General features: G+C 47.3%; 1 protein-coding gene across 1 annotated transcript in view; it reads right to left on the bottom strand.

The window, feature by feature from the left end:
- The window catches only part of SPTB (spectrin beta, erythrocytic), a 114,243-nt gene that overhangs the window by 81,158 nt on the left and 5,590 nt on the right, over positions 1 to 27,495 (bottom strand). The window contains exons 2-5 of the mRNA XM_015414511.1: positions 14,831 to 15,017; positions 7,648 to 7,799; positions 4,673 to 4,846; positions 974 to 1,065 (exon numbers count right to left, since the gene is read on the bottom strand). Of these exons, the coding sequence (XP_015269997.1) occupies positions 974 to 1,065; positions 4,673 to 4,846; positions 7,648 to 7,799; positions 14,831 to 14,978 (566 nt within the window). The 5' untranslated portion in view covers positions 14,979 to 15,017. The remainder of the gene's footprint in view (positions 1 to 973; positions 1,066 to 4,672; positions 4,847 to 7,647; positions 7,800 to 14,830; positions 15,018 to 27,495) is intronic.

The raw sequence follows: 27,495 nt of genomic DNA, 5'->3' as shown, positions 1-27,495 counted from the left end.
GAGATACAAGAAAAACCTGAGCTTGGATTTTGTACAGGAGACAGAGGTAGCTATCTCACATAGTATAAGGCCCAGGATTACAGAAATACCGAGGGGCTACATTTTAACATTGCAATAATTAGTGGCTTGGAATCCACCTGTGGTTCTTCAGAGCACTGTCCCCAATGTGGCACCCCTACCATGTTCCATGAAAATGGGCCAGGCCCAGTAGATCTTGTGGCTGGCAGGCAGTTCTCCCTTTGAAACAGCCATTGCTAGAGGCACGGGGGGATAGGGAAGCTGCTAGAATTTCCTGAGCTGCGGGCCTTGTGCCAGGGATGGAACTCTCATTCCAGCACCCAGGCAGCTGTGAGGAGGAGAGAAAATGGGCCACGCAGAAGAGAGCGTAAAACCACCACCACCACCACCATAGTAGGCACCTGGGAAAAGAGCTAGTAAGCCACAGTAGGGTGCTGGTGGTTTTATTCCCATTTTTTGCTCAGCCACCTGAGCAATCTCATTCTCTCACCTGAACAACTGTGCCTTATACTGAGGAGAGAGTCAGAAGGCAAAGAAGGAAGACCTTATCCTCACTCCAGACATATAAGGACTGGCTAATGTTCAACCATGGTCGGAAGAGGCAACCCTACATTTACAGAGGTACTCTGGCAATAAAAAGGCTATAGCTGTGTATTTAATATTGATATGTATGTTTGGTGGGGTGATGCACAGGGCTTACAGTAGTCATGTGGCTCTTGTTGTTAATGGTAATTGTGAATGTGGCTCCCTGTAAGCCACAGAGTGAGTACCATTGTCCTAGTTGATAGTGACCTTGTGGTATACTAAGGTTTCCTACTAACATTGGTATGAAATAAATGGGAATCAAGAAAAACAGTTTATCTGAGTTTGTTTCATAGTTGCCTGGCTGGTACTGAAAGCTTAATTCTGTTGGCTACAGTATGTTTATTGGGATGTAATACAGCTGCCATCATACCCCGCAGTTTTCATTTGACACCAGAGTAACAATGCATCCTTTGCAGAACGGGTCTCCCGGCCTTCTTGAGTCTGAACAATGATGTCTTGTATCTAAATTGGAAGAAAAAGATTCCACGTTACCAGTACCATCTCAGATGCTTGATTTTGTGTTTGTGTGCAATTTTCTGTGTATCTCAGGACCCTAACATATGTAACTTTGTTAAGATCTCTTTACATTAAATCTGGGGGAAAGAAAACAGATTACTGGCTCTATTTTCTAGTCACAACATTGGCAAAGAACCAGATGAATTCACATTGTAAACAGATTCTGATTCCTCTTCAATTTAATCTTAATTCCTCTTCTTTTTAATAGTATTGCCACTTGCTTTTAAGACAAGTACAATGAATCACCCATTTCTGTTATACACTACTTGTCTAAAACTGTAATCCTTAAAACCACATAGTATGCAACAATCTTAGTAAAACAACAATGGATCTATTCCAAATCATGCTGCTCCAAACTCATGCAGTGCAATTTTAAGCATGTTTATAGCAGGAAGTTTAAATATGCTATAGAAACACTATAACGTTAGGCTTGCCATTTCCCCTGGGGGCCCCAATCCACTGACCCAGATCCAGCCAGCGGTGGTAACCCCACCCTCCTAAGTGCCGGGATCGCGGCAATGCACCCGGGACGATGACATCACCTGGAGGTGACGCTCTAGCACTCAGCTTAAAAACTATATGATACCATCGAGTTTCTGGCTGAATGCTAGAGTGTCCCCCTGGCCTAGTGTGACGCCAGAAGATCCCAGATAGAACGCTTGGTCCCCCCCACTGGCAGAAGATAGGGACCTGGCAACCCTACTATAAAATATACCATATGAAACCCTTTCAACCCCTTCAAATATCGCGGTTTCTAGAAATATACTACAGGCATCCTACCCTCTACCACTCTCAGTTTTCCAGTAGCTAAGTCCTGTAAATATACCCATAGAATGCACCTCTATTTGCAGCATTAAAAAGACGGATTCTGTATTTGGGTGCTGTGAGAGGCTTGGGCAGCACTAGACTCCTGCAGGGAAGAATGGGCCTGCAGAAATTTTTATTTATTTACATTATTTTATTTATTTACATTATTTATAGCCTCCCTTTCTCATAAGGACCCAAGGCGGATGATGTAAGTATTTACATGATAAATTAGGTGGTACAAAAAGTACATAATGGGATCCTACTTACAGTTAGTTATAGACACCAATAGGGACCACAATCCCTAACCATTTATCCAACTAAGTTTGCGAACCATTTGGTACAGTGCCACCCCTATTACCTGTGCAGAAAAGCCTTCTTGACTACTTCAGTTTTGCAGTCTGTGGAAAGTCAGGAGACTGGGAGCTTTCCTGACCTCAGGCAGGCCGTTCCATGTAGTGGGAGCAACAACAGAGAATGCACACGTACAGGCAGTTGTGGATTTTGCCCATTTGCGGGTTGGCACCTGCCACCTACTGAAGCCCCTGCCAACATGACAACATGGCAGCACGTGGGGGAGAGGTGGTTCTGCAGATAAGGGGGACCAAGGCCATGAAGGGCTGTATATGTGACATCCATGACCTTTAATTGAGCCTGGTAACAGGTGGACAGCCAAGGCAGTGTCTGCAGAAGGGCAGTAACATTCATGCTCGGTCTAAATCCCAATAACAGATGCGCCCCAGCATTCTGCACCAACTGGAGTTTCCGAATTGATTGTGAGGGGAGACCAATTTAGAGTGCATTACAGCTGTACAGTCCATTACCATGTATAATACATTACAGCAGAGATCAATGAAGGTGGGGAGCATGATGTCCTTCAAGACCTCCCCTTCCTAACCAGCATGACCTCTGTCGTTTTCAGGGCTTAGTTTTCATTTGTTCGCTTTTAGCCAGCTAACCACAACAGCTAATCAGCAATCCAAGACCTCTACTGCATCACCAGGAAATCTGGATAAGGATATATCGAGCTGAGTATCGTCAGCGTATAGATGACACCTAACCCCCAAACGACGAATGATGTGTCCTAAAGGGTTTTACAGATATCGGAAAGCATGAGGGACAGAATTGCTGTTGACGCCACTGAGTGGAGTCCTGGAGTGGAGAAGGGAGGTGCTGGGCCCAGCGGCTGGAGCCTGAAGGTCCCTCTTAGGCCTCAGGTGTGTGTGTGTGGGGGGGGCGTTGTGCTCACCTAGGTTGTCCCCCCCCCCATTAGGGTGTTCCCTGCTTGTCCCTTCTCGCCCACACTCTATGCTGACTCTGAGAAAGGAGCATCCTCAACAACCTCCTCATTGGCCTGAACAAGTTTAAATAGGCCCTTGCAGCCTTTTATTGTTATTTTATTTATTTTATCAAATTTATATCCCACCCTCCCCTCCGAGATCCACCCCTCATTGCTCCAACCAATCAACTCTGGAGGCTTTTGCCACCTCCCTCCTGCTGGGACCCCATCCCCTCGTGGCCAATGAGCTCCCTGGCTGGCTCTATGCCCCTTGGCTGGGTTGGGTCCTAACTGTGCCCCACCTGTGTGGTCCTGTCGGCTAGCTCAGCTGCAAGGGTGTGACTGACACGCCCCACTTTCCAGCCAAGCCCCGATCAGCCGACTGAGCTGCAGGGAGGGTCCTGACTTCCAGATGTCGTCATACGATGTCCCTGCTTTTCTTTTCTGGGACCGCCCGCTGGATCCCTGGGACAGTCCACAGCAGGGGCCTTCCCATGGCAAGTAGGGGCATTGACCAGGATGGGGTGGGGTGCTCTGCCCACTCCTGGGCAGGTGCTATTGGCACTTTTGGTGAGAAAGTGCTATGAAAACAGCCGCATTTAGCCCTTTCTGCCGGTCAGCATAGAAACAGATACCTTCCTGGTCCCAAAGACTTAAGACTCTTTCAGAAATCAGCATCCCTTTGCCTCACAGTGAGGCAGATTAGTATGAACAAAAAAGTGTTAGCTGCCTAACAGCATTCGTTCGTATGCATAACATGTTTGCAGAAGCTCCAGAACAAAAAAGATATAAACCAAATGCCTCAAAGCAACTCTAACAAATAACCTCAGAATCCAGAACAATCTTGCAGGGTGGACTCGACCGTTAAGCCGGAGTTATAATACCACAAAAGCAACAACAACCCAAATTCCCCTTCCTTTTCTATGTCATACTTAAGAAAACTGGCACTGAGAGACCTTCTGGTGGAGCCTGGGGAAGGCACAAATAGGGTTTCTGACAGAGATGGATCTGCTGCATTTCTCAGAGGAGTGAGGATTTCATGGCTTGGGAGCTCAAGAGCCTAACAGCATCCTGTCTCTCCTCCCCCTACCAGACTCACAGCACACTTCCCCATTCTACACTTTCCCTCTGCTGGATGGCAAGACCTGACTATTCTCTCTGTTTTCTTTGTACCCACGATGGAAACTCGGAGGAGACGAAAGGATGTATCCAGGAGAGCCAATCCAATTGACACACAATGAAACCCCATTTCCTCCAGTGTCTTTTCATCTGCTGATCAACTAGTCTTTCCTAAACAGTGTGAGAGCTGCTCCAACCTCAGAGAAATAATTTGTTCTCAGCAAATGACAAGCAGGGGCATAGGTTTAAAAATGCCATGTGTAAGTCTGCCAGGAACTTTCCTTTTGCTAGAGCAAAGCATTCGATGAGTGGCCATTTTTGTTTTTCACAGGATTCAGGTTCAGCCCTCACCTGGAAGCGCAGGATGATGGTCCAGATAAGTCCCAGCACCAGACGATGATTGCCATCGACAATGTCATGAGACCCCATGTTCTCCAGATGCACACGCTGCTCCTTGAGGAACTGCAGGGCCTTGTCCACATTCTCTAAGCAATGGATTCGCATGCGGCCCTTTGTGGGCTTGGGCTGTGAAACGAGGGCAGAATAGTTGATATCAAGGTGCAGGCATATCTGCTGCCAAAACAGTGTTTTTCTATATTAAACAGAATCCCCAAATTGGAAACAAATCCCAGTTTGTGCAGAAGTAACGGGGCTTTCCTGATCAATCTTCAGTGGTGCAGATTCTAAACCTTTGCTAGTGTAAATGTCCCAATTATGTATAAATCAAGTTACATTCCCTGGAAGAAACACAGTGCTCAAGGAAGTGAGGCAGCCAACTGAAAGTCTTTCGTGGTCTCAAATACACAGAAGAACAATACACTGCATATGTTTTTGATATGAAACATCCAGGGTTACCGGTCTGGCCAGGGGATCCCCCAGTCTTTGAGGCTCCAATGCGCCACTGGCCAGCTGGCCGGCGGGGGAATCCCACCCCTGAACAGGGACGTTGCCGTGCAACATCCCCGTCATGATGACATCACCCCTGGAAGTGATGCCCTCATGTTGCCAACATTGGGGGTGTGATGCTCTAGTTTTTGGGCAAACTCTATGGTTTTGAGGGGAAAAAACCATTGCGTTTGGCTGAAAAACTAGAGCGTCACCCCCCCCCAGACGAGGGCAACATGATGACGTCACTTCTGGGTGACATCATTGCAGCACATGCACCGGAAGATCCTGGCCAGCACACGGGAACCCCCCACCGGCAGCCAAGGAAGACCTGGCAGCCCTAGGAATATCCTCTCCGTGCATGTGGGATACTACAAGCGGGGGTTTCATAAGGATTTGCATTCTCCCCACTATTTCCTCATTTCCTTCCCTGAAAGCTGCCAAAGCCTCTCATCTTTTCCTTCCTCCTTCTGTCCTTCCCATCCACCAGCCAACCTACCTTTCTCTGCCCCCCATGCCTTCAGCTTTCCCTCCTCCCCTCCCCTCCCCGGCAGCCTCTCCCTAGGAAAAGCCTGCATAGTTCTGGCCATCCAGCTGGACCAGGCCCAGCTTTGCGGTGGGAAACCTGCAAGGACTTGTGAGGGACACCTCACTTTCCCCGGTATTTCCCCCCCCACACACACAGTTTTTCTCCGTTTCATCCACCTGGCAGTGGCAGCCCCTGTATCACCTTCTCCTGCTTCCTTTACACACACCAACAAACCAACATCTTATCTGCCCTTCATCTTCAGCTGTATTTATTATTGACTTACTTCATGTATACCCTGCATTTCTCCACAACAGGAACCCAAAGCACCTTCCGTCATTCTCCTCTCCTCCATTTTATCCTCACAAAACCCCAGTTTGGTGTAGTGGTTAAGTGCGCGGACTCTAATCTGGGAGAACTGGGTTTGATTCCCCACTCCTCCACTTGCACCTGCTGGATGACCTTGGGCAAGCCGTAGTTCTGTCAGAGCTGTTCTTGAAAGAGCATTTCTCTCAGAGCTCTCTCAGCCCCACCTACCTCACAGGGTTTCTGTTGTGGGGAGGGGAAGAAGAAGAAGAGATTGGATTTATACCCCGCCCTTCACTTGGAGTCTCAGAGTGGCTTACAAACTCCTTCCCCTTCCCCTCCCCACAACAGACACCCTGTGAGGTGGGTGGGGCTGAGAGAACTCTGACACAAACTGCTCTTTTTCAAGGACAGCTGTGCCAGAGCTTGTGACTGACCCAAGGTCACATCAGCAGGTGCAAGTGGAGGAGTGGGGACTCAAACCCGGTTCTCCCAGATTAGAGTCCGCACACTTAACCACTAAGCCGCTCTGAGACTCCAAGTGAAGGGCGGCATATAAATCCAATCTCCTCCTCCTCCTCCTCCTCCTCTTCTTCTTCTGGCTGAGAATGTGCAATTGGCCAGTGAGCACCATGACACAGTTGGGATTCGAAAGCAGGTCTCTCACATTGTAGTCTGAAACACTAACCAGTACTCCACAAAGGCTCTTGTGGGGTTTCTAATGTTGAATAGTAGCAGGCAGCTGGGCCTGGGTGAGTCATGCAAGTGAGTTGGTAGCAAGTTGCCTAGTGGTTGCTGGCAGACCTGGCCCTGCTAAGTCATCTATGAAGGCCCTGCCTTTTACTGACAGAAACCAAGGCTTGAAGGCTGGCAATATTATCGTGATTGCCTAGCAACCCACACAATGGCCACCACATAAGGCACCCATTTCTTAAAGGTATAGGTGCTGCTTCTATTTTTTTTGGGGGGGGGTGTTAAATCCCCAGTGTTTTTTGGTTTTTTTTTAGATTTTTCTGGCGGCTTTCCTCAGGTTTGTAGAAAGAATAGTCTTTTCTGTTCATGTCTCCAATTTCCAGATATAAGTATCCACAGATGGATCCATGTTGAGAATTAGATATACTGATGATATACAACCAGAACTCTTTGTCATGCAATCAATGGGAGTTAGACTAGATGACCCTGGAGGTCCCTTCCAACTCTATGATTCTATGAAATCCCAGCACCAAGGCATGGTCCTCCATATCTCATGCTCTTCAGAAATCACCTCACCTCAGCTATAATGCCATGCATTGAAAGGAAGAGAGAACAAGGATCAACTGGGAAAGGACAGCTGCTGAAAAACAGTCTCTACCAGGACAACTTCACAAGTTACATTAATTCCTACATAGGAAGTACTTGCATGTGGTTTTTCAATATGCTCACAGCAAAAAACCTGCATGTGTAATCATTACATGCAGGCTACATATTATTTCCTCCACAGAAGCAGGAAATTTGTAATACATGGAGAACTCTTAAGCAGACTATTAATGGAGATTCCTCATTGTTATTGACACATTTTTCCATTACAGTTACCTTATGGAGAAGGGGATAAAATAAGAGGGAACTATACCAGCAGCTCTCCCGAAAGAACCTCAAGAAGTTTGATTAACATCCGTCCATCTCTGAGATCCATATAGAGATCAGAAATGCGACAGGTCACCCGTGCAAGGTGGGAGTTCACCCATTTGGTAAAGGTTTTCTTCTGTACAGCTTCCCGCTCATCTGGAGGAGAAAAAAAACAACTGAGAAATACTGTCTTAATCACTGAGTTCACCAAACATCTGCTCAAAAAATTCAAGCCCACATGAATATTGTATGATTTCTGCATAAGCCCCAGATCTGATATATGCAAGAAAAATCCGGCAACATAAGAATTTATGAACTAATATTTTTAAATAGTTTTTAAACTTTATAGCATCAGAGAAAAACTTAAATCTCTGAGAATGTCATTATATTTCAGAAACCAGTGAGGAGCTCTGTGTAGGTCACTATTCGGTACACTGTTCCTTGTCCTTCCCCTAGAGCTTCTACCCTTTAGTACTCAGCCCTACAGCACATCTATCACTCCTCTCTAGAGAACCATTATGGTACAGTGTCTAGAGTGTGGGGTTTAGATAGTGGAGAATATAGATACGTCATGACCCCTCACTCACAATGTGCACCGAGTTGTCTGAAGCAAGTCTTTATAGGTTAGATCCTACCAGCTTTTCTGCTATTGCAAGAGGAAAGGGGCAATTTCATCAGATTCCTTTTCTTCCGTGCAGCCCTGTCCTACATATGTTTCTATCAGCATAGGATTGGGGGGGGGGATTTCCCCAAGAACCCTTCCTCTGTCTTGCACCGGTAGAAAAGGTGGGAAGATCCAACCTTATGTTTCAGCCTAACCTGCCTCAAAAGTGGAGATTAGAGAAACTCCACTCAGTAAAGGCAAGAGACAACGTAACTGGTTTACCTGAAGTTGCTTATAGAAATGGAAAATTGTTTAAGGCCCCCTCCCACCCTGTTCAGCCAGCTCCTGGCCAGAAGATATTAACCAATAAAAAAAGTGTCTTGCTACCTCCAGTGCAAAAGTCCTTCCAAACAAAGGATGAGATTAATTACAATTTGTGTCAGGACCTTCTGAGTTGTGTCCGTATAGAATCAGCTACCCTCTGAGCTGAGCCTTTGTAAGCCATGTAAAGACAATACAATGTTTTAAAAAACATGCTGATGTGGTTCACATTGTATTGTTTTGAGAGCACTAGAGAACGAAAACCTCCATGGAGCATATGTAGGATTGTCAATAGGCCTACAGGAAAATGTGCTGTCCCTTTAATAAGGGCTTAATGTGTGCAAGTGGGCAGATGAAGACCACCTGGTAACTAACATCCCATTAAGCCTCTATTAAAGATGGTCTGGCCACCAGGGGAGGGGGAGGGGAGGGCGTTGGGATCTGCAGTAGTTTGCTAAATGTCATTAATGTTATGTTGTGAACTGCCTTGAGCAGGCTCTCTGGAGAAGCAGCAGATATATTTTCTAAATAATAACTTAAAACTAAAACGTGGGTCCCGAGGATGCTAAAGTTTAGAACTGGTGTCCTAGGGGCTTGAGTGGGTGTCCTTGTCTGATCAACAGAGGCCCCGTTCACATGGAGGATTTGCCGCGGGAGAGCGACACGTGCATGGCGAATTATCCGGGCACAATCACACCGCAACATATGGGAAGTGGAGCACACCCATGGCAAACCGCCGAAAATGCGGGATTAAAAACTACCAGCTCGGAGGTACCAGCAACCGGTTTGCCACGGACTACCTCCGGAGTCCCTCGGTGTGATCACGCCAGCCGCGGCTTTTCCCTCCGACCCCTTGTTGATGCGCAGGCACGGAGGGAAGGAACCGTAGCCTGCCGCCGACGCATGGGATCGCGTTATGGCGGCTCTAATTGCGAGTGCAACCCCCCCCCCCCCGCATTATCCGGCCCGTGTGATCGGGGCCAGAGCTATGTATTCAGCCTGCAATACTTTGTGTGAGTTTGCCAAAGCTTAAACTACTTTGTAGTAAGAGGACAATGCTAAAATTTCCTCCTAAACCCAACTTTGCCGCTATTGCAGTTTTGTACATTTACGCAAAAAACACATGGGCTCACTCAAAAGGAAGGATACAGGTTTGCTTTGGAGACTTTGTCAACATGCTGCTTGTTCTGGCAGTTACTTCTGCACTAGAGTTCTCTGCAGCAGAAATTAACAGGACAGTATGCAGCCCATCTAACTGCATCATTGTCACTCCTGGTCAAGTTACTCTCAACAGTCTCTTTGGCAGTGATATGTTTATTGAGTTATAAGCAAGGTCCAGGTCATAACAGTACTGTGTCAGAACTGAAGATTTTGGCGGGCACAATCATAGATATAGGTAATTCAAATGTAACCCCTCCTAATGCCCACTCGTACATCACGTCCATCCTGCCTAGCCACAGCGTCTCTAACCCCCCTTTCACCTGGGAAATATACGATCCCATTATCTACACAAGCAAGCTGGCACCAAAAGTTCCAAGGACATTCATCTGGGAGAGGAAGGCTTCCCTGGAAGAATTACGGCCTCTTAAGATAGCGCAGTCACACACTCCACACTCGCTCCCCCCACCTAAGGAATTCCCTTTCCCCCAGCATTCATGGCAAACGGAGAAGAGCGATGTTTGACAATCATTTTATTTTAATGTAGAATGTGTTAATGTTCACCACTCCTCCTCTTCTTATCTCTCCCTCTCTGTAAGAGTAAGGAAAGGAAGGCAGGAAACAATCTTGAGGGAGAGAAAAACGAAGGTGACACATTAGCTCTCCTATCTGAAAACAGAGGAACTGTCAGTATGGAGTGAAGTCAATTTCTGGGAAGAGACATGCGATATGTCAGGCTGAGTATCAGGCCTCCAAGGCTGGAATTTCCGGAATGTAATTCTGAAGCCATGTGTCAAAGAAATTAAAATAGCTACAGTAGTTATCAGAATAACAGACAGTAACAGTAAGGTACTATTTGAACTCATCTGAAGTAACAAACACCACCTGGAACACAGTCAAATTCAGGCTTCTGAACATTTCCCTCAGACACAGGATCCACAATAATTCACCCTCTCATTCAAAGAACAATCCACCTTTTAATCACCCTGTCAGCTAGCTGTCATGTTTTGCTTGTTTCCCTCCCTGTTCCCGCAGCTCAGCCGCTTGCAGTAAACATTGCTTGGGAGACCGTGGGACCCAGCTCTGCCAGACGGCGCTGTCTGGCCTTGGGAGGAAGGGAGGGCTTGCGTTCCACCTCCGGTGTGAATCTTACTGCTCTCATGAGTCCCTGCGAGTCTCCTGCTGCATTATGTAATCTCCCGCCGGGAGAATTCCCGCCCGTGCGCGCTCGGAGTTCATTTGCTTAGCCATTCACCTCGTCCTGCTATATGTAGGGATGTTTCCGCCCCATAGTCATTCCTGACAATAATCCTGTGGATAGGGTACCAGTTTTGTACTCTAATAAAGCATAACGCTTCATAGGAAATGTGTGTGGAGAGTTACTTGCTGTGGAACCTGACAGAAAAAATGAACTTTAGCTACCCGTTTGCCCTCACAGATACATCAGTTAATGTGGGTTCCAGGATAACTAATCCAAGCAAAGCAATATTGACCATGCAGCCACATAGAACATGTACCTTGTGAAATCACATCTCTCAGAGCTATTTTTCCCCATGTTATGCTATATGCTGCAGCTAATTACAAGTCCGGGAATAGTATACACATGTATGTTTGTGAACATACTTTTTTTGCATTCACACTTTAGATTTTTAGGTATTCATTAAAAAAAAATGGTATGCCTAAAAACTTAACGTTTGAAGTGGTCTATTTTATACTCATCAATAAACTGTCATTGCTTTATTATCTCATCTTAGAACCCATCAAGAAAGAATCCCCTTTTCCTTTCCCCTGATATATCTTCACAGTCATGCTAGCTAAAGATTGCTACCTGCTTGTTACACATTTGAATGCCAAAAAAAGAACTAGGAAGAGTAATATTTACACAGCATGGCCTTGGCATCTTGTTCAGATTTTTCAGATTTTGCTAAGAGTTGAGGCATGTGTCAGATTCAAGACTTCATTAGGGAACTGGGACTGTACATGCAGTTTCAAAAGACAGACACACCTGTTATAGTCAGGTTAACCCACCAACTTGGTCTCCATTTTCCTATGGAAAGCGGGATCTTGCTTACCACAGAAAACCTTCAGCAGTGTACTCCATGGTTAACTGAACAATTTGCCTGAAGAAGCCATTCTATCTTTAGCTGACAGCTATACAATTAATTTAAACTGGTTTAAGTGCTATAGTTTCCCTAAAAGAATAACAGGTGGTATCATAATATTGCAAAGTTGCTGAGGATCCTTTATTAAAGCTGCCTTCATAGGGATACAATCTTCAGTATTTCTAGACTGGAAGTCAGGGCAGTTAAGCAGATTTTTAAAATGGGTTTAAATGTGCAGTGGTTTAAATTTGGCATCCCCCCTCAGACTTGGAGCACATTTTTCACTACAAGTTATGGTTTTAGTCTGAACGCAGAAATAACATGAGGAGATTTTCCAGGATTCACCTGCAAGGCTGCTAAACTAGGTGATCAGTGTGGCTTCTTCTGCCTTTGAATTCTGGCAGGCAGGCAGGCAGGCAGGCAGGCAGGCAGGCAGGCAGGCAGGAAGGAAGGAAGGAAGGAAGGAAGGAAGGAATATCCAGCATAAGAGTTTCACTACTACCATACTGCCAACATGGTGGCCCTGAGTAATAGGTGACATCAGCAAAGCCAGTGTTACTTTTTAGAAAGAATCATTGTACAGTCAGCATATGCACTAAATCTCCCATGACTGTTTGAGTCTCCGGCATCTGGGGGCAGGAGCTCCTGCTTCACTGAACCAAAAGGCCTTTCACTAGCCTAAACAGGAATTTCCACAACTTGTGTCACAAACTTCCATCCATTCCTTATGGTTCTTATGCCGGAACCTACGCAGCTCAGCAGGTAACAGATAGGCCAGCTTTTTCCCTTCTAGGTGCTCCTCAGCACAGATGAGGATTGCCAGCAGGCCTGGGGGGGGGGGAATGCCCCGTCCCTTTAACAGAGGCTTCATGTTAGAAAATGGGTAACAGGCACCTTTCATGGCATGGAGATAAATAACATTGCATGGTAAATAACTTCCTATTAAGCCTCTATTAAAGTTTGTTCTTCAGGCTTGTTGGCAACTCTGATTTCTGCTAAGCCATTAAACAAGTGCCCCTGCATATGCCCCCTTTCCTATTGTTACCTACTTGCTTTTAAAAGCACAATGCAGCAAGATAGCTGTTGAACCCACACTCTTCATTTCTTCTTGTAAGAGTGTTGCGTCTGGCAGCCATTGCAGTGCATTGCTATGTCTCCCCAGCTGGGGCAAAGCAGAGGCGTGCTGTGGCTGCTACTGATGTACACACCTTCTTGTTCTTCTGCCTTCACAGTAGCAGAAACAGGCAGAGATAGATGGGACAAAGGATCACAGCAAGGAATGTGTGCCTATCCTCTCATCATTGTTTGTAAAGTTGTGTTCAAGTCTTTAAGATTCTTAGGCCCTGTTCTCACGAGGGGTTTTGGGTCGGGAGTGGGCCGGATCGGGGGCACAGCAAACGGGCGCGATCCCACCGCAACATCTGGGAAGTGTTGCGGGCCTGTTCCCAATCCGGCCCTTCCCCCGTTAGCCCCGCAGCAAACATGAACCACCTACCTAGGTGGTTCATCCAGTAGGTCCGCATCACGGCTGGCTGTGGGATCGCCGGCGCGTCTTGCCGCCGGCGCATCCCCGGCCCCTGGCCGAACTGCACATGCTCACACATGCGCAGTTCGGCAGCCTCCCACTCATCTCTTCCTCCCCGGCATCTGATCGTGCCGGGGAGCAACGGCGCGTGGCTCACGGGATCCATGGGATCCCACCCGCAGTGTCTCTATTTTGGTGCGGCTCTAATTAGCCACACTTTGACCAGTGTTTTCTCTGCTGTGTGGCAGGGACCTTAAATACTTGTCTATGGTCCCGATCAGACGGGTCTTTACATCTGCCCCAGGCATGGATGCCTGGCGGATTTAAAGGGAACGATCAGACAGCAACATCTGGGAAAGGTGCTGCTTCCGTGATGAGCCCATTTAGCCGTACTTAAAAGATACTGGTGAAAATCCGGTACTTTTGATTGCCGACAGGCCAATGGCGGACTTTCCTCCGTCTGATCGTTCCAGCACGCAATCCTCCCGTTGGGATGGTCTGATTCCAGCCGCCATTTAAAAAAACTTTCCTCCGTCTGATCGTTCCAGCACGCAATCCTCCCGTTGGGATGGTCTGATTCCAGCCGCCATTTAAAAAAACTCGTAGCGATATGCGCATAAACACGTAAACGCGCAACAGCCACAGAGCTCCACTCAAACGTTCCAGACAATTTCATGTTTCTGAAGGGCCCGTGAAATTTATGAACTGCGTTAATTGAACCTAGAGGGAGGTACTGCTGGTGGTGCTTTTAACCATTCAATTCCACGCATGCGCAGAAAAACAAGAACACATTGAGGCGCGGATGCGCATGCGCAAACGGAATTTTTTTAAAAAAACCCAACCGCGTGGCTCCTTCAGGTGGACAATCCACCATTGAGTACGTGTGCTGTAAGGGGAGCTGTCTGGTCGTGCAAAGCTGGATAAAAAAGATCTGGATCAAATTGGAGCTGGGCCAATGGCGGGATTTGCTGCCCGTCTGAGCAGGACCTTCATGGTGACCAGTGACTAAGAGTTTCGTAGCTTCTGACTAAAATAATATATACAGTACTTAAGTTCTAAGACAGGACTATGCAAGCTTACACTCTACAAAATCACAGCTCACTAGCCTAGCGGAGTGCTGCAGTCTTCGTGCTGTGATTTTTTTATCAAACTTGCTTTCACTGTGTTACCGTTAGATAGTTATACAACACTAGCCCAGCACAGCAGGCAATCAGGGTCTTGATTAAACTCCTTTCTCGTCCTAGCAAAAGGAGTGATATTGTCAGGAACCTGGCAGGCCTCAGTGTAAGGGCCACATGCAAAACATTTGGCTTGGTGGCTCTCACGTGGTATAGGGCATGCTCTTAGACAACTGTTAGAAAAAGAAAGGATCAGCAGGAAAGAAAAACTCCCAATGAATGTGATGTTGCCCCAAAGAGGAGGGAAGTTGATAACCAGCAAAGACAGGACAACCTCCCAAAGCCAACGTAGCAGCTACCTGCCAGAGCTTTGATCCGGGATCTTTCAAAGAGCCTGGCTGAACTGTTGTCATTGTCCAGCTCATCATCGGAGGCTTCCCAGCGAGCGTTGATCCGACTGTACTGCTGCTGAATCGCCAAGTGATCAAAATCAGGGGTTGATGTCATGATCTGGTTGTTTTTGCTTTAGTTATCATGAAAAGTTTCCTGAAGAGAAGCAAAACAAAGTGTTAACCTTCCAGGGGAAACATAATCTCACACCAAAAACATACACACACCACCCCAACTCTTGGTATAATTAAAGAAGGCAGCAAGCCATGACTACCACTGAAATAGATTCCTAACTCTCAGCTTCTGGAAGTTATGAAACATTGCAGCAAGGAGCAGCAGCACTAGGATGTATGAACGCACCAGCTAACTGCGCCCAGTAGAAGGGGATATAACATACAGGAAAACTGCAGTTCCGAAAGCATTTGCCTGCCTTTGTATGGAGCTTGCAGGAGTCTGAGAAAGAACATAATGTTAGTCTCAGAGGAAAGATATGTCAAAAAGTGATATCCAGAAATTAAATAAACCTCAGCAGTAAAAGGATCAAAGAGAAGCAGGAAACGCTGCTTTTATCTAACATACTACCAAAGCAACCACAGACTTAATTCAGCCTCCCACTCATTGTATTTCTCTGAAAACATGAGATTTTTCAAGGCACAAAATTTGGGTTATGTTGGTACAGAATTTTGTTTTTTAGCATGAGTAAACATAGATTTCGATAAACTTTTAATCTGCAACGAAGATGAGGAAAACAAAAGAAACAGGGTGGTAGACATAACTTTTTTCAAATTTCAGAGAGTTTTCTAATTGTTTTGGAAAAACTGAAGCCCAGTATCATATAGTAAATGTTATTGTTCAGTACAGATGACAACAATAGTGACCATTCAACCAGGGCTGAAGAAACTGGGAACAAATTATGGAATCATGCAATCCCACCCAAGCCCTAAACTCATTATAAACTGAAATTATAAATAAATAAATAAATATAAACGCCTACTCTTGCCTTTTTTCTATAGATTTCCACTTTTACAGTATATCAGCATATATGTTCATCATGCTTACAGCTAATCAGCGTCATCTCCGGTTCTAGCCTTAAATATGTTTATGGGTGTGTGGTATATATGGAAGGATGCTGAACAATTTAAAATGGAGAAGGAAGAGACTGGAGGAAAGGAGTGTATAGTCCCATGGCGTTCTCCTGATCCCCTTCTGAAAATTCATGGTTTTTTCCCAGCCTGTATGCAATAATTTGAATCATGTTTGTCTTTTTTTCTCTCTGAAGGAGACAGTAAAAATAGTCAAGGCCACCCAAGCTATTTTGCTGCCCTGAGTAAAATTTAACTTATAAAAGAGGGTTGGTATCCATCTCAAGGGGTTCTCCTGACTGCATCACCTTTTGCAGCATCATACTGACAAAGACTTTCACATCATTCACTTGTGCAGTGAAGAAAAACAAGGAAGGATGGAAAAATTGGTCCCGTGCTTCACATTTTGTGGTCCCAAAGCTAAGGATAGGGGACAGCCAGTATTCCTGATTAGTATGGAACAACTGGATTCTTTCCTCTATAGGCAGCTACCCATATACCTTATTAGTTTAGACTGGTCTGCCTGGACATAGCATGCCTAAGGGGAAAATGTATACAATGAGCCTGGCCGAGAAGGCGGAGCTGCGCAAATTAATTGATAAAAATATAGCCCGGGGGTTCATCTGGCGAAAATCCTTCCCATTCACTGCCTCCGTTCTCTTTCGGAAAAAGAAGGAGGGGGGATTGAGGTTATGCACTGACTACCGGGGGCTGAATGCAGTGTCCATGACCAATGCTTATCCCCTCCCACTAATTAGGGACCTCTTGGCAGAAGTCTCGCAGGGAAAGATCTTTACCAAGCTTGATTTACGAGATGCCTACTTTCGGGTCCGCATCAGGGAGGGGGATGAGCACAAAATGGCTTTCAATACGCCCTGGGCCAGTTTGAATACCTGGACATGCTGTTTGGACTTGCCGGGGCTCCGGGGTTTTTCATGAATTTAATAAACGAAGTGTTGCACAAGCACCTGTTCAAGGGGGTGCTTGTTTATCTTGATGAGATCCTGATATATTCACAAGATAAGGACTCCCATGTGACCTTGGTGAGGGAGGTTCTAAAGACCCTGTACGAGCACCGGCTCTTTGCCAAATAGTCTAAATGCGAGTTCCACAAGGAGGACTTTTGGGGCTATAGGATCTCAGCCAGTGGGCTGGGGATGGACCCCCACAAAGTTAGGGATGTGCTGGGGTGGGACCCCCCTTGCACAAGGCGGCAGCTACAGTCATTCTTGGCGTTCGCCAATTTCTACCACCCCTTCATCCCAAACTTCGGCCAGGTGAGCCTCCCCCTTATGTACTTGTTAAAAACCAAAGGGAAGGGTCCAGAGAGTGTAAAGCTGAGTGCCAAGCTGCATTGGACTCTGAAATGTCTGCTGATTTTCAATAACCTCAAAGAGTTGTTCACTTCTGAGCCCATTTTGCACCATCTGGACGAAAATAAACCCTTTGTGGTCCAGGTGGATGCTTCGGATGTGGCAATGGGGGGGCAATCCTGCAGAAGGGGGAAGATGGGAAACTCCATCCCCTCACCTATGTGTCTAAAAAGTTTCCCAACACAGAACATAACTGGGCTGTGTTGGCTGCAGCCATCAAACTTGCCCTTTCCACCTGGCAGTATTGGTTAGAAGGGGCCAGGGTGCTGTTCGAGGTATGGACAGATCATAAAAACATTGAAGCTTTGCACACACCCTGGTGCCTTAACACCAAACAGCTCCGATGGGTGGAGTTTTTCTCTAAGTTTCGATTCACCCTCCAGCACCTCCCCAGAAAGTCTAACATCTTCGCCAACGTGCTGTCCCGCCTCCCAACAACACGCAAGCCAAAAGGAGGAAGTGGTGGACTCTATGTTCACCCCCTCTCAATTGGGGGGGGCGGTGGTGATATGCAGCCACACAAGAGAGATGCAACAGAGTAGCGATGATTCGTGGGTTGGTAAATTTAAAAATGCTCTCACTGATGGAGACCAAGCGGACATTTCCAAGGAGGCCTCCTTGATGCAAAAAAGAGAATGGGTGCTTGTACCAGGATGGAAGGCTGTTCGTGCCCATCACATTACAGGGGGATATCCTCCATTATGGGCATGAGTCTAAATTGGCAGGGCATTATAGTTATTTAAAGACTTTACATCTGATCCAAAGACAATTCTGGTGGCCCCACATGCGGAGATATATCCCAGTATGTGGAGTCTTGCCAAACATGTCTGATGGGGAAGAGGAGACCTGGGAAACCTCTAGTAACTTTATGCCCCCTGGAGATACCTGACCATCCCTGGGAGGTCATCTCCATGGACTCTATAACTGACCTGCCACCTAGTAAGGGCAAAACAGTGATCTGGGTGGTGGTCAACCTGTTTTTGAAGCAAGCCCATTTCATTCCATGTAAGCAACTGCCTACAGCTAAAGCAGTAGCTAACCTCTTCATGCACCATGTGGTAAGGCTGCATTCACTACCCCGGAAGATCATATCCGACCAGGGCTCCCAGTTTGTAGCCAAATTCTGGAAAGAACTCCTGCAGGTACTGGGTATAGTAGCGCTCACCACTCTGAAACAGATGGGCAAACCATACGGGTTAATCAAGTGGTTGAGCAGTTCCTTCGTTGCTTCACAAATTATCAGCAGGACAACTGGACAGAGCTTCTCCCCTGTGTGGAATACAATTATAATAACTCTGTACATAGCTTAACTGGGTTGTCCCCTTTCAAGGCTTTACATGGAGATGAAGGGGCCCCCCCGCCTACGGTGGCTTCGCTAGGGCCAGAGCATGGAAACCTTCGCATCTGGATGGCAGGGCAGGGGATGGTCCACCATAACTCAGGGGTGGGCTACCATGCAAAAAACTTTGGACAAAGCCAAAGAGGATTATAAACGCTATGCTGACAAAACCAGGGGGCCAGAGTGGGACTTGAAACCTGGGGACTCGGTGTATATTTCCACTAAACATCTACAGGGTGTGCAGCAAGGGAAAAAGTTGGGGTGGAGATATATTGGACCCTTCAAAGTTGTGAGGGTGGTCAATAAAGTGGCTGTGGAGGTGGAACTGCCTAAAACCCTCCATCATGCACAGCCTGTGTTTCATTGTAGTTTGTCGAAGAAAGATCCTGGACCCTCAAAATGGAAACCTCGTCCTCCAGCTCCTCCGCCTCTGATGATCAATGGGGAGGCTCATCACAAAGTAGAAGAGATTATAGATTCTGAGATCAAGATGGGGGCGCCTCTTCTACCTCGTTAGGTGGAAAGACTTTGACCCCTCCCATAATGAATGGGTTCAATTTCAGCACATAAAAGCTGCAAAATTAATTCGTTCTTTTCATAAGCATAACCCTCTCAAGCCGGGGTGTGTACATCCTTGTACCATCTCGGACTCTAGATTACCAGGGCATATATCTCCCTTGATTGGCATGGCAATTAGGCGAAGTGTGGATGTGACATATACTTGGGGGTTGGATGGGATTTGTTTGACTTTCTATAATATGGTTGCACCCGCCAAAATACTTCAGTTCTAACACGGTGACTTTGGGATCTTGCATATGCTCCAATAAACTTATCACTGACAAAGCAAGAGTTATTGAGTGTAACTGGACTGGGGACTGACACTAACAGAATTTGTGTCAGGGCATGAGCTTTCATGAGTCACTGCTCACTTCTTCAGATACAGCTAGAGAGCGTGGATCCATCTCTCCTTATATCTCGGAGAGTGAAGTGATTTCAGACATCAAATGACAATAGCAGGCATTCGTAACGAGAGAAACCTAGGTCTCAGTTCAGTACAGGAGGATGCATTGTCTTGAGCTTCATTATCAGTTGCAATTCAGCAGTCTCTTTTTCTAATCTGCTTTTGAAATTCCCTTGTAAAAGAACTGCTACTATTAGGTCAGCAACTGAATGTCCTGGAAGGTTAAAATGTTCCTCCACTGTTTTTTGAATGTTGTGGTTTCTAATAGCAGTAAGAAAGAGTAAGATTCCAGTAGCACTTTAAAGACAAACAAAATCTGTGGTAGGGTATGAGCTCTCATGAGTCACTGTTCACATCTTCAGCCTTATGTCCATTTATTCTTTGCATCCTCCTGGACTGAATCCTCCTGAAGTAAATGGAGACCTAGGTTTCCTGTCTCATTACCAATGCTGTTATCTCCACCTCTACTACCCCTCTTGCATATCACACCTCATCCAATCAAGCCTGCTATTGCCATTCAGCATCTGAATTTTTTTAATATAAAGTTTATATCTCCAGTACCTCATGTTCAATGCTCCCTCCAAGCTGTGGAGTCCTGTGAGCAAAAGTTCTACTTGGTGAGCTACTGGCATTAAAGTTGTGAGCCAGCAATCTGCCTACTGCATAGTTGGCTCTGAAGCTATCCTTCCTGAGCTAAGACAAAAATGTGTGAGCCAGAGGCTAAAGAACTGTGAGCTAGCTCACACTCACTCAGCTCATATTACACTTTATGGCACACATGACCTGGCCTGACATAGTGACACTTATGTCAGATCCGGCCCTCGTAACAAATAAGTTCAACACCTCTGATCTAGATGGTTTCAGTAAGTACCTAAACAAATGCTTCCCCCCAGGCCCTCTCAAACACGGCACAGTTTAGAATTGAGAGCTTTTCAATGTTTCCTTACTATTCACCACTAATCAAACTGAACAGCTAATTGCAATTGGAGAAGGTTTATTTTTCTCTACCTGGGTACTTTTGCTTCTTCAGCAAGACACAAAACAGAAATCTCATTACCAGACTGACTGACACGCACAATACAGGCAGAAAGGCAAGATACATAAATGTTGTAAATAAATAAGGTTGAGTATGTTTAATTTCTACTAAGATCAGAATCACCCAAGCTCAAAGTTAAGATTTTACATCTGGCTGATGTCAATGAAGCTTAGGCTGTTTCCTCAAGAGGACTGGGAAAAGCCCTCTCACCCACTGGGGAAGCAGCAAGCAGGATGGAGATGGGCGAGGATGGTATTTACATGCTCCCCCCTTGCACCACTAGCTGCTGTCCGAGCCCCTACTTCTCCATTGTATCAGTGCAAAAAAATACTGATGCAGTGACAATACCACTGGGTCCCCTGTAGGCTAGCAACCCCCTTCTTTCTTCTTCACACCTGTGCCACAATTAAAGGGGCACCACAGCTCAGCTGTGAACAGAAGGGGAAAGCCTATTCAAAGGCTGTAGGGGGGAGGGGAGAAACATGGAGCTTAGCTCCTTCCCCAAGCTGGCTGTGGGTGCAGCGTCTGCATTATAGACATTCTGCCCTCAGCCACCCCACCAGCCCCTTCTTTAAGTCGGAGCAAAGGAGGTTTTTCTTTGCTCTTGCTCAGCCATACTTGGAAAGAACATGACATTGTATGGAAGTTCTTAAAAAATGCAGGAGCATGCTGCATTCCATGGGGGGTGGGGGTGGAAATCCCCATGTGGAAGCAGCGTTAAATGAGCTTTACTTTCTCTGGATTGCACCATTTCTTCCTGTAGCCTCTGAAGAAGACAGTGACACACCCTTAATCGATCAGATCTTCTTAATCAGAGAAAATGGCCCAGTAGAGCTAAATGTGGAATTATGGCTAAGAGTCTATGCTTAAGCTGCTAATAAGGCTTTAATGTCCCACGTAATTTAATAAGTGCTCATCTGATCAATGATCACTGAGAGCATAGCAAAGACGTCGAAGCCCTGCGGGTGTGACTGGTTTCTTCAACAGTTACTGGGCAAGAGTCATATTCCAAATGTTCCAGACAGAGGGGAAAGTCCTACTTAAGACGGCCTGTGAGATGACGCTTCCTCTGTAAGACTAAGCCTATACGCTAGACAGATATCTAGCAAATAGAGGGAATATGGCTTGTGGATGCATAATCCATAAACTTGTCTTTATTTTCACACTTATTTGCTACTCAGACCATGTTGCCTAAGATGGTGACTTGTTGTCTAGTAGGCCTATACATTCCCTTTTTAAGAAAAGAAAGCAGATGAAATTGGCAAGGTTTTCTCTTAACTTCATCAGTTGGGGGGGGGGGCAGGGGTGGTGAAGGAAATTGTATTTGGAAGGTGCTTACCAGCATGAAAAAGGAGGACTACCATACAAGGCAGCCAATCCTCAATCTCACGCCTTCACACTAAGCAATATTTTAAAATATTAAAATGATTGATTTTAGAGGGGGAAAATGGATAATATACGAGGGACCCAGGGAAAATGTATTTTAAAAAGACTATTCAAAGCACGAGGAGAGAGACAAATAGGTGTCATGGAGTCTGAGTTAGGTACATGTAATCAACAACAGTGACAGACAGCTTACCGAGTGCAGAAAACATAAACCCGTTCTCAGGAGATATATCTGTCTTCTTCCTAAATCTGCCTTCCTGTATGGCAGTTGGTTTAAAAATCTGATAAAAACACATTTAAATGCACTTGACTTTGACACTTGCACACTAATCAGTATAAACATTCAAAAGCCCTTTTAGTGGCAAGTACATTTGTCCTTCTGCCACTTTCTGTGTTTCCCAGAAAATGTAGACCTGGAAAACATACTGGCCGTCTACGAGGCTTTGGTGATGCATTTTGAGGGTAAAAGCACTTGTATCTGCCGTGACTTCAGATTCCTCATTTAGTACAGTTCAGTCTTAGGCTGCTATAGGAGTGGAGTCTGGTCGTAGTCATATGGAAGACTTCCTGTTGGTGAGGCCATATAAAGGGGACAAGCTGCTCTGAAGTGAGTGGCCCACCACGTCTGGACTCGGCCATTTTGCCCTTTGTGGCTGTTGATATCAAGCTGGGCTGGGTTGGTTGGATGGGTCCAGAAGGCACTAAAAGCCTCTCTGTGGGAGGGTGCAGTTCCAACTGCCTTATAAGAGACTAGAAATAATACCCGTTGCGGAAATAAATACAACGGGATCTAGAAAGAGGCTCTGGGAGAGTGCTCTGGCTTTGGGCAAACAGTGTCAGTTTCCTGTGGCGACCTCAGCAGGGTTTAATGACAGAGTCCACTGTTTTCTCCAGAGGGACTGATCTCTGCTACCTGAAGAGCATTTGTATGTTTGAGTTATCTGTAGCCCTCACCTGGAGAGTGGTAACCATTGTTACCCTATGAGGTATGTTATGCTACTGAGAATTCCAACTGCCTTGCGGGGGGGGGGAGTTTGAGGTGTGGAATAGACTGAAGTCCAATCAGCTTCCATATGCAAAAGACCAGGTTGTCGCAGCAGTTGTGGTGTGGGCGGGACCCGGGCTTTGCCTTCTGATTGGTGGCGATATATGCTGAGGAGCAGTGCCATCAGCCATACACTAAGGGAGTGCATTTTAGAATTAGAACTTTGGCACCCACTGTTCAATTATATATAAGGAGAGATGGCTGTGTGAACCATTCTGAAGAAGGCATCCCCGGATCCCAACGCTCTATTTTTGAGCAAAGCTCACTATATAGCTTCAGGCAATCTTGGAGGAGACAGATTATCTAGATCCATTTCAATCCAGATTCAGGCCTCGGTTTGGAATGGAGCTACTGACATTAAAGTTGTGTGTGAGCGATCTGGCTACTGCATAGATTAGTTTGCTCTGAGCCATCCTTCCTGAGCTAAGACAAAAATGCGTGAGCCGGAGACTAAAAAACTGAGCTACCTCACACTAACGCAGCTTAGAGGAAACACTGGTTGGACTGTGTAGTTGCCACTAGGCCAGACTAAGGCCTTTTCTGATCCTGCCTTTTTCCTCGGTTTCTGAGCGCATCTTCCATTCTGCATTCCCTCCTGCTTTCACTGCCACTTTGTGTTGGGGCTTCTTCTTGGTTCTGCGTCAGACCATTTCCAGCATACTGTTGCCCTGCACTTCCCAAAAGTGCTTTTGCCACGAACCTTTGTTCTGCTCCATTTGAAAACGATACTACTATTTTAAAAGTAGAATTGTTTCTGTGAGTATTTAAGTGCCACCCACTGCCCTCCCCTGTTTCAGCCGCCTTCTCTTTGGTCTATGTTAAGTGGTCAATTTACATGATAACAGGTTTCCTCATGCGCAATTGCTGAATATTTACATTTGTTTGGAGTCTGCAGTGGTTTTGCAGATGGGAGAGCCCCAGCTTATTTTGCACCCTAGGCGAGGATCCCTTCTGGCGCCCCCCCCCCCAATTTTCAAAAATGGAAAAATAGAAGCAAGGGAAATGCTGTTGGCCGCCTGGCCCCTGGGGAGGGAAAGCGGGCAGGTGGGCAAGGAGGCAGGCGGCACTGGCCCTCTTCAGCCCTGAATGCCCCCCCGGGAGAGGCTCTACGATGGGGTGGAGGCTAAGCCCAGCTGCCCACTACACGAGGAGGAGAGGCGGCCTGGCAGTCTCCCCGTGCGGCCCCACGGCTTCTCACCCACCAGGCACAGCTGTCTCAGGATGGGTGTCTTACCCAGGCAAGGGAGGTCCCCGAGACTCACCTGACCCCGAGGTCGCCCCCAAGAAGCGCCCGAGCACCTGGCACCGGTGGCCGGTTGTGCCACACTGGGCTTCCCGGTGCCGCGGGAGCGAGGGAGGGAGGAATTCCCTGGCGGCATGGGGGCTGCCCGCGGGGGGCGAGCCAATGAGCCACTGGGCCGAGTGCTCTCCGGGCTGGACATGGCACCAGGCGGCCACTCGGGCAGAGGTGAGAGACTGGGCGCTCAGGGCTCAGCGAGGGCTGTGTGTTCCCCCCCAGCCTAACCTGTCACGTCCCTACGAGGGCTGCCTCCACCAACCCCCCTCCCTTGCAGGGCTGGCCAAAGGCGTCCTCTCTTTGGGGGCAGCGGCGTCTCACCTGCCCCCTCCCCGGTTTCTTAGCTGAGCCCTGCCCTCTTCCAAAGCAGAGCAGGGCTGCTGCCGGCCGGGACTTGGGGCAGCGGGGGGGGGGAGGCTGGCAATGCAGAGGCAGCCCCTCTGGGTGCCTCTTGCCGGGAAAGCCCCGTCCATCCTGCCCCATCCCTCCACTTCCCCCTTCAGAGCCTCGCTGCCCATCAGGCTCTGGCAGTCCAGCGGGAGCCTCAGTTGCTTCGGGCAGCAGCGCCAGGGAGGAGCAAGGAAAGCAAAGGTAGGTGGCAGCCCGAGACGGCCTGGGAAGGAACGCTGCCCGCCCGCCTCCGTGGTGATACTGGAAGTGCTGGTTTTTCATTTCAGCCACTATTTGTCTCAGTTAAATAGTTTTATTGCAATATTAGTTTTGACTAATGATGATTTTAATTCATAAACATGAACTCATGTAAATAATATTCTCAGCATACTGAATTTCTTTGCTCTGCCAAAAGTACCTTGTAACCTCTTAAAATCAGGATTTGGACCAGAGAATTTCACCAGCTCAGTTTTCCATCTGTAGTAACTTGAAGTAAAGCAGAAGCACAAAATAAATTTCCAAGAAAATGGCACATGAGGGAGGCTTAATCTCCTTCTCTCCTCATGCTGCAGTCCTAATCCAAATCAGGCACTCACATGCCTGGGATTGACTAAGGAACTTCCAAATGATGTCTGTTGACAAGACATGGGAGACAAGGGCTTTGTGTAACATGTGAATTGCCCTCAGTGAAGTATATGTAACATGTAGTTCTGTCTGTAGCTTCAACTGTGCTTGATGCCTCAGATTATCTCTTTATGCAGTTGCTGAACTCCAACACTGGTCATTCAAAATGAATTGTATCCATTTGCCAACATCAGTTGCACAGATTGGTAACTTTATGAATATATGATTTAAAGAAAATAGATAAATTACAAGTGGCGGACCCGTGATACTCGCGGGGGGGGACACTGCACGCCGTGGTCGGGGCTGAACCGGGCAGCCCGGCAGCGGCGGGGGGGGAGACACTGCACGCCGAGGTCGGGCCTGAACCGGGGAGCCCGGTAGCGGCGGCGGCGGGGGGAAACACTGCACGCCGAGGTCAGGGCTGCACCGGGGAGCCCAGTAGCGGCGGTGGTGGCGGCTGACGGGAACGCGCGTCGTCCTCCTCCCCCCCTTCCCTGTCAGCGGAGGGAGACCCAGCGGGCGACCGTGGCACGGCCCTCCTCCTCGGCCTAGTCAGGGGCAGCGGCTGCTCTTCCTCCACGGGAACAGATTGCGCGCTCGCCGCCTCAGGCCGCCCCACCTTTCCCACCCACCGACCGTATCAGGAGGCTGAAGGGTCGGGGACGCTACGGCGTGGACAAGGGAGGCGACGCCGACAGAGGAGAGGAAGCTGGCAAAGAGGATCGAGGCCCCGCAGAAAGCCAAAGTGGGCTGGGGGCGAGGGAAAGAATGCGCCGCCCCTCCTGCAGGCCGCAAACTCCAGCCCCCGTTCCAAGAGCGTTCCCCGCGCATGCGCAGGGGACGCTCTTTTTTACTTTTGGCAAATTTAAGGCCCCCCAGGAAGTTTTTCACACTTTTAAGATTTTTGTGCAGATGTGGGGACCTCCCCACGTGTGCCCAAAACTCTCCCTCCCCCCCAGGTCCCCCTGGTGTGCGGATTTAAGTATCCGCACGCACGGGGGCGACTTGAGGATTAGATATATAGATAACCTGCAGAGACTTGAGTCTCTGGCACAAAGTGCTGAAGGATATGCAGAATGAAAGGAAATTATTCGAATCAAAGGCATATCACCTAGACCGATTTCACACAAGAGCTGCGCCGTGGTTGCGCCTCCCTTTGCCCCGCTTCTATTGGTCAATTTCCCACTTGAAGCCGTGCAGCCGCATTTTGACCCACGGCTTCGCCCAATTTTCCCCGCAGTATCATAATGCCCCTGTATAAATCAATGGTGCAACTTCATTTGGAGTACTGTGTATAGTTCTGGTCACCACACCTCAAAAAAGGATATTACAACACTGGAAAAAATATAGAAAAGGGCAACTAGAATGATAAAAGGGTTGGGACACATTCCCTATGAAGAAAGGTTAAAACACTTGGGGCTCTTAGCTTGGAGAAACGACGGCTGAGGGGCGACATGATCGAGGTTTATAAGATTATGCATGGGATAGAGGAGGTTGAGAAAGAAGTACATTTCTCCCCTTCTCACTATACAAGAACTCGTGGGCATTCAATTAAATGGCTGAACAGTCAGGTTAGAACAGATAAAAGGAAGTACTTCTTCACCCAAAGAGGGATTCACACATGGAATTCACTGCCACAGGAGGTGGCGGCGGCTACAAGCATGGACAGCTTCAAGAGGGAATTAGATAAGCATATGGAGCAGAAGTCCATCAGTGGCTATTAGCCACAAGGTATAGATAGGAACTCTGGGGCAAGTAATGCTCTGTATTCTTGGTGCAGGGGGGGAACAACAGTGAGAGGGCTTCTAGTGTCCTGGCCCCACTGCTGGACATCCTGATGGCACCTGGTATTTTTTGCCACTGTGTGACAGAGTGTTGAACTAGATGGGCCATTGGCCTGATCCAGCATTGACTTCTCTTATGTTCTTATGTGTGGTCCGCTCCATTCCACCCGGCTACCAATGGACAAGTCGAGCGGATGGTGAGGACGACCAAGGACGTGCTAAAGTGGCTCACCCACGGGGGCTGGAACCAACAGCTGGTGGTCTTTTTGTTCGGCCATGGAGTGACTCTGAGTGCGTCCACCGGCCACAGCCCCGTG

The sequence above is a fragment of the Gekko japonicus genome, unplaced genomic scaffold (genome assembly GCF_001447785.1).
Source record: "Gekko japonicus isolate JY-2015 unplaced genomic scaffold, Gekko_japonicus_V1.1 scaffold446, whole genome shotgun sequence".
In the NCBI taxonomy this organism is placed as follows: domain Eukaryota; kingdom Metazoa; phylum Chordata; class Lepidosauria; order Squamata; family Gekkonidae; genus Gekko; species Gekko japonicus.
Note: the sequence above shows the minus strand (reverse complement) of the source record. Positions and strands in the feature narration are given on the sequence as shown.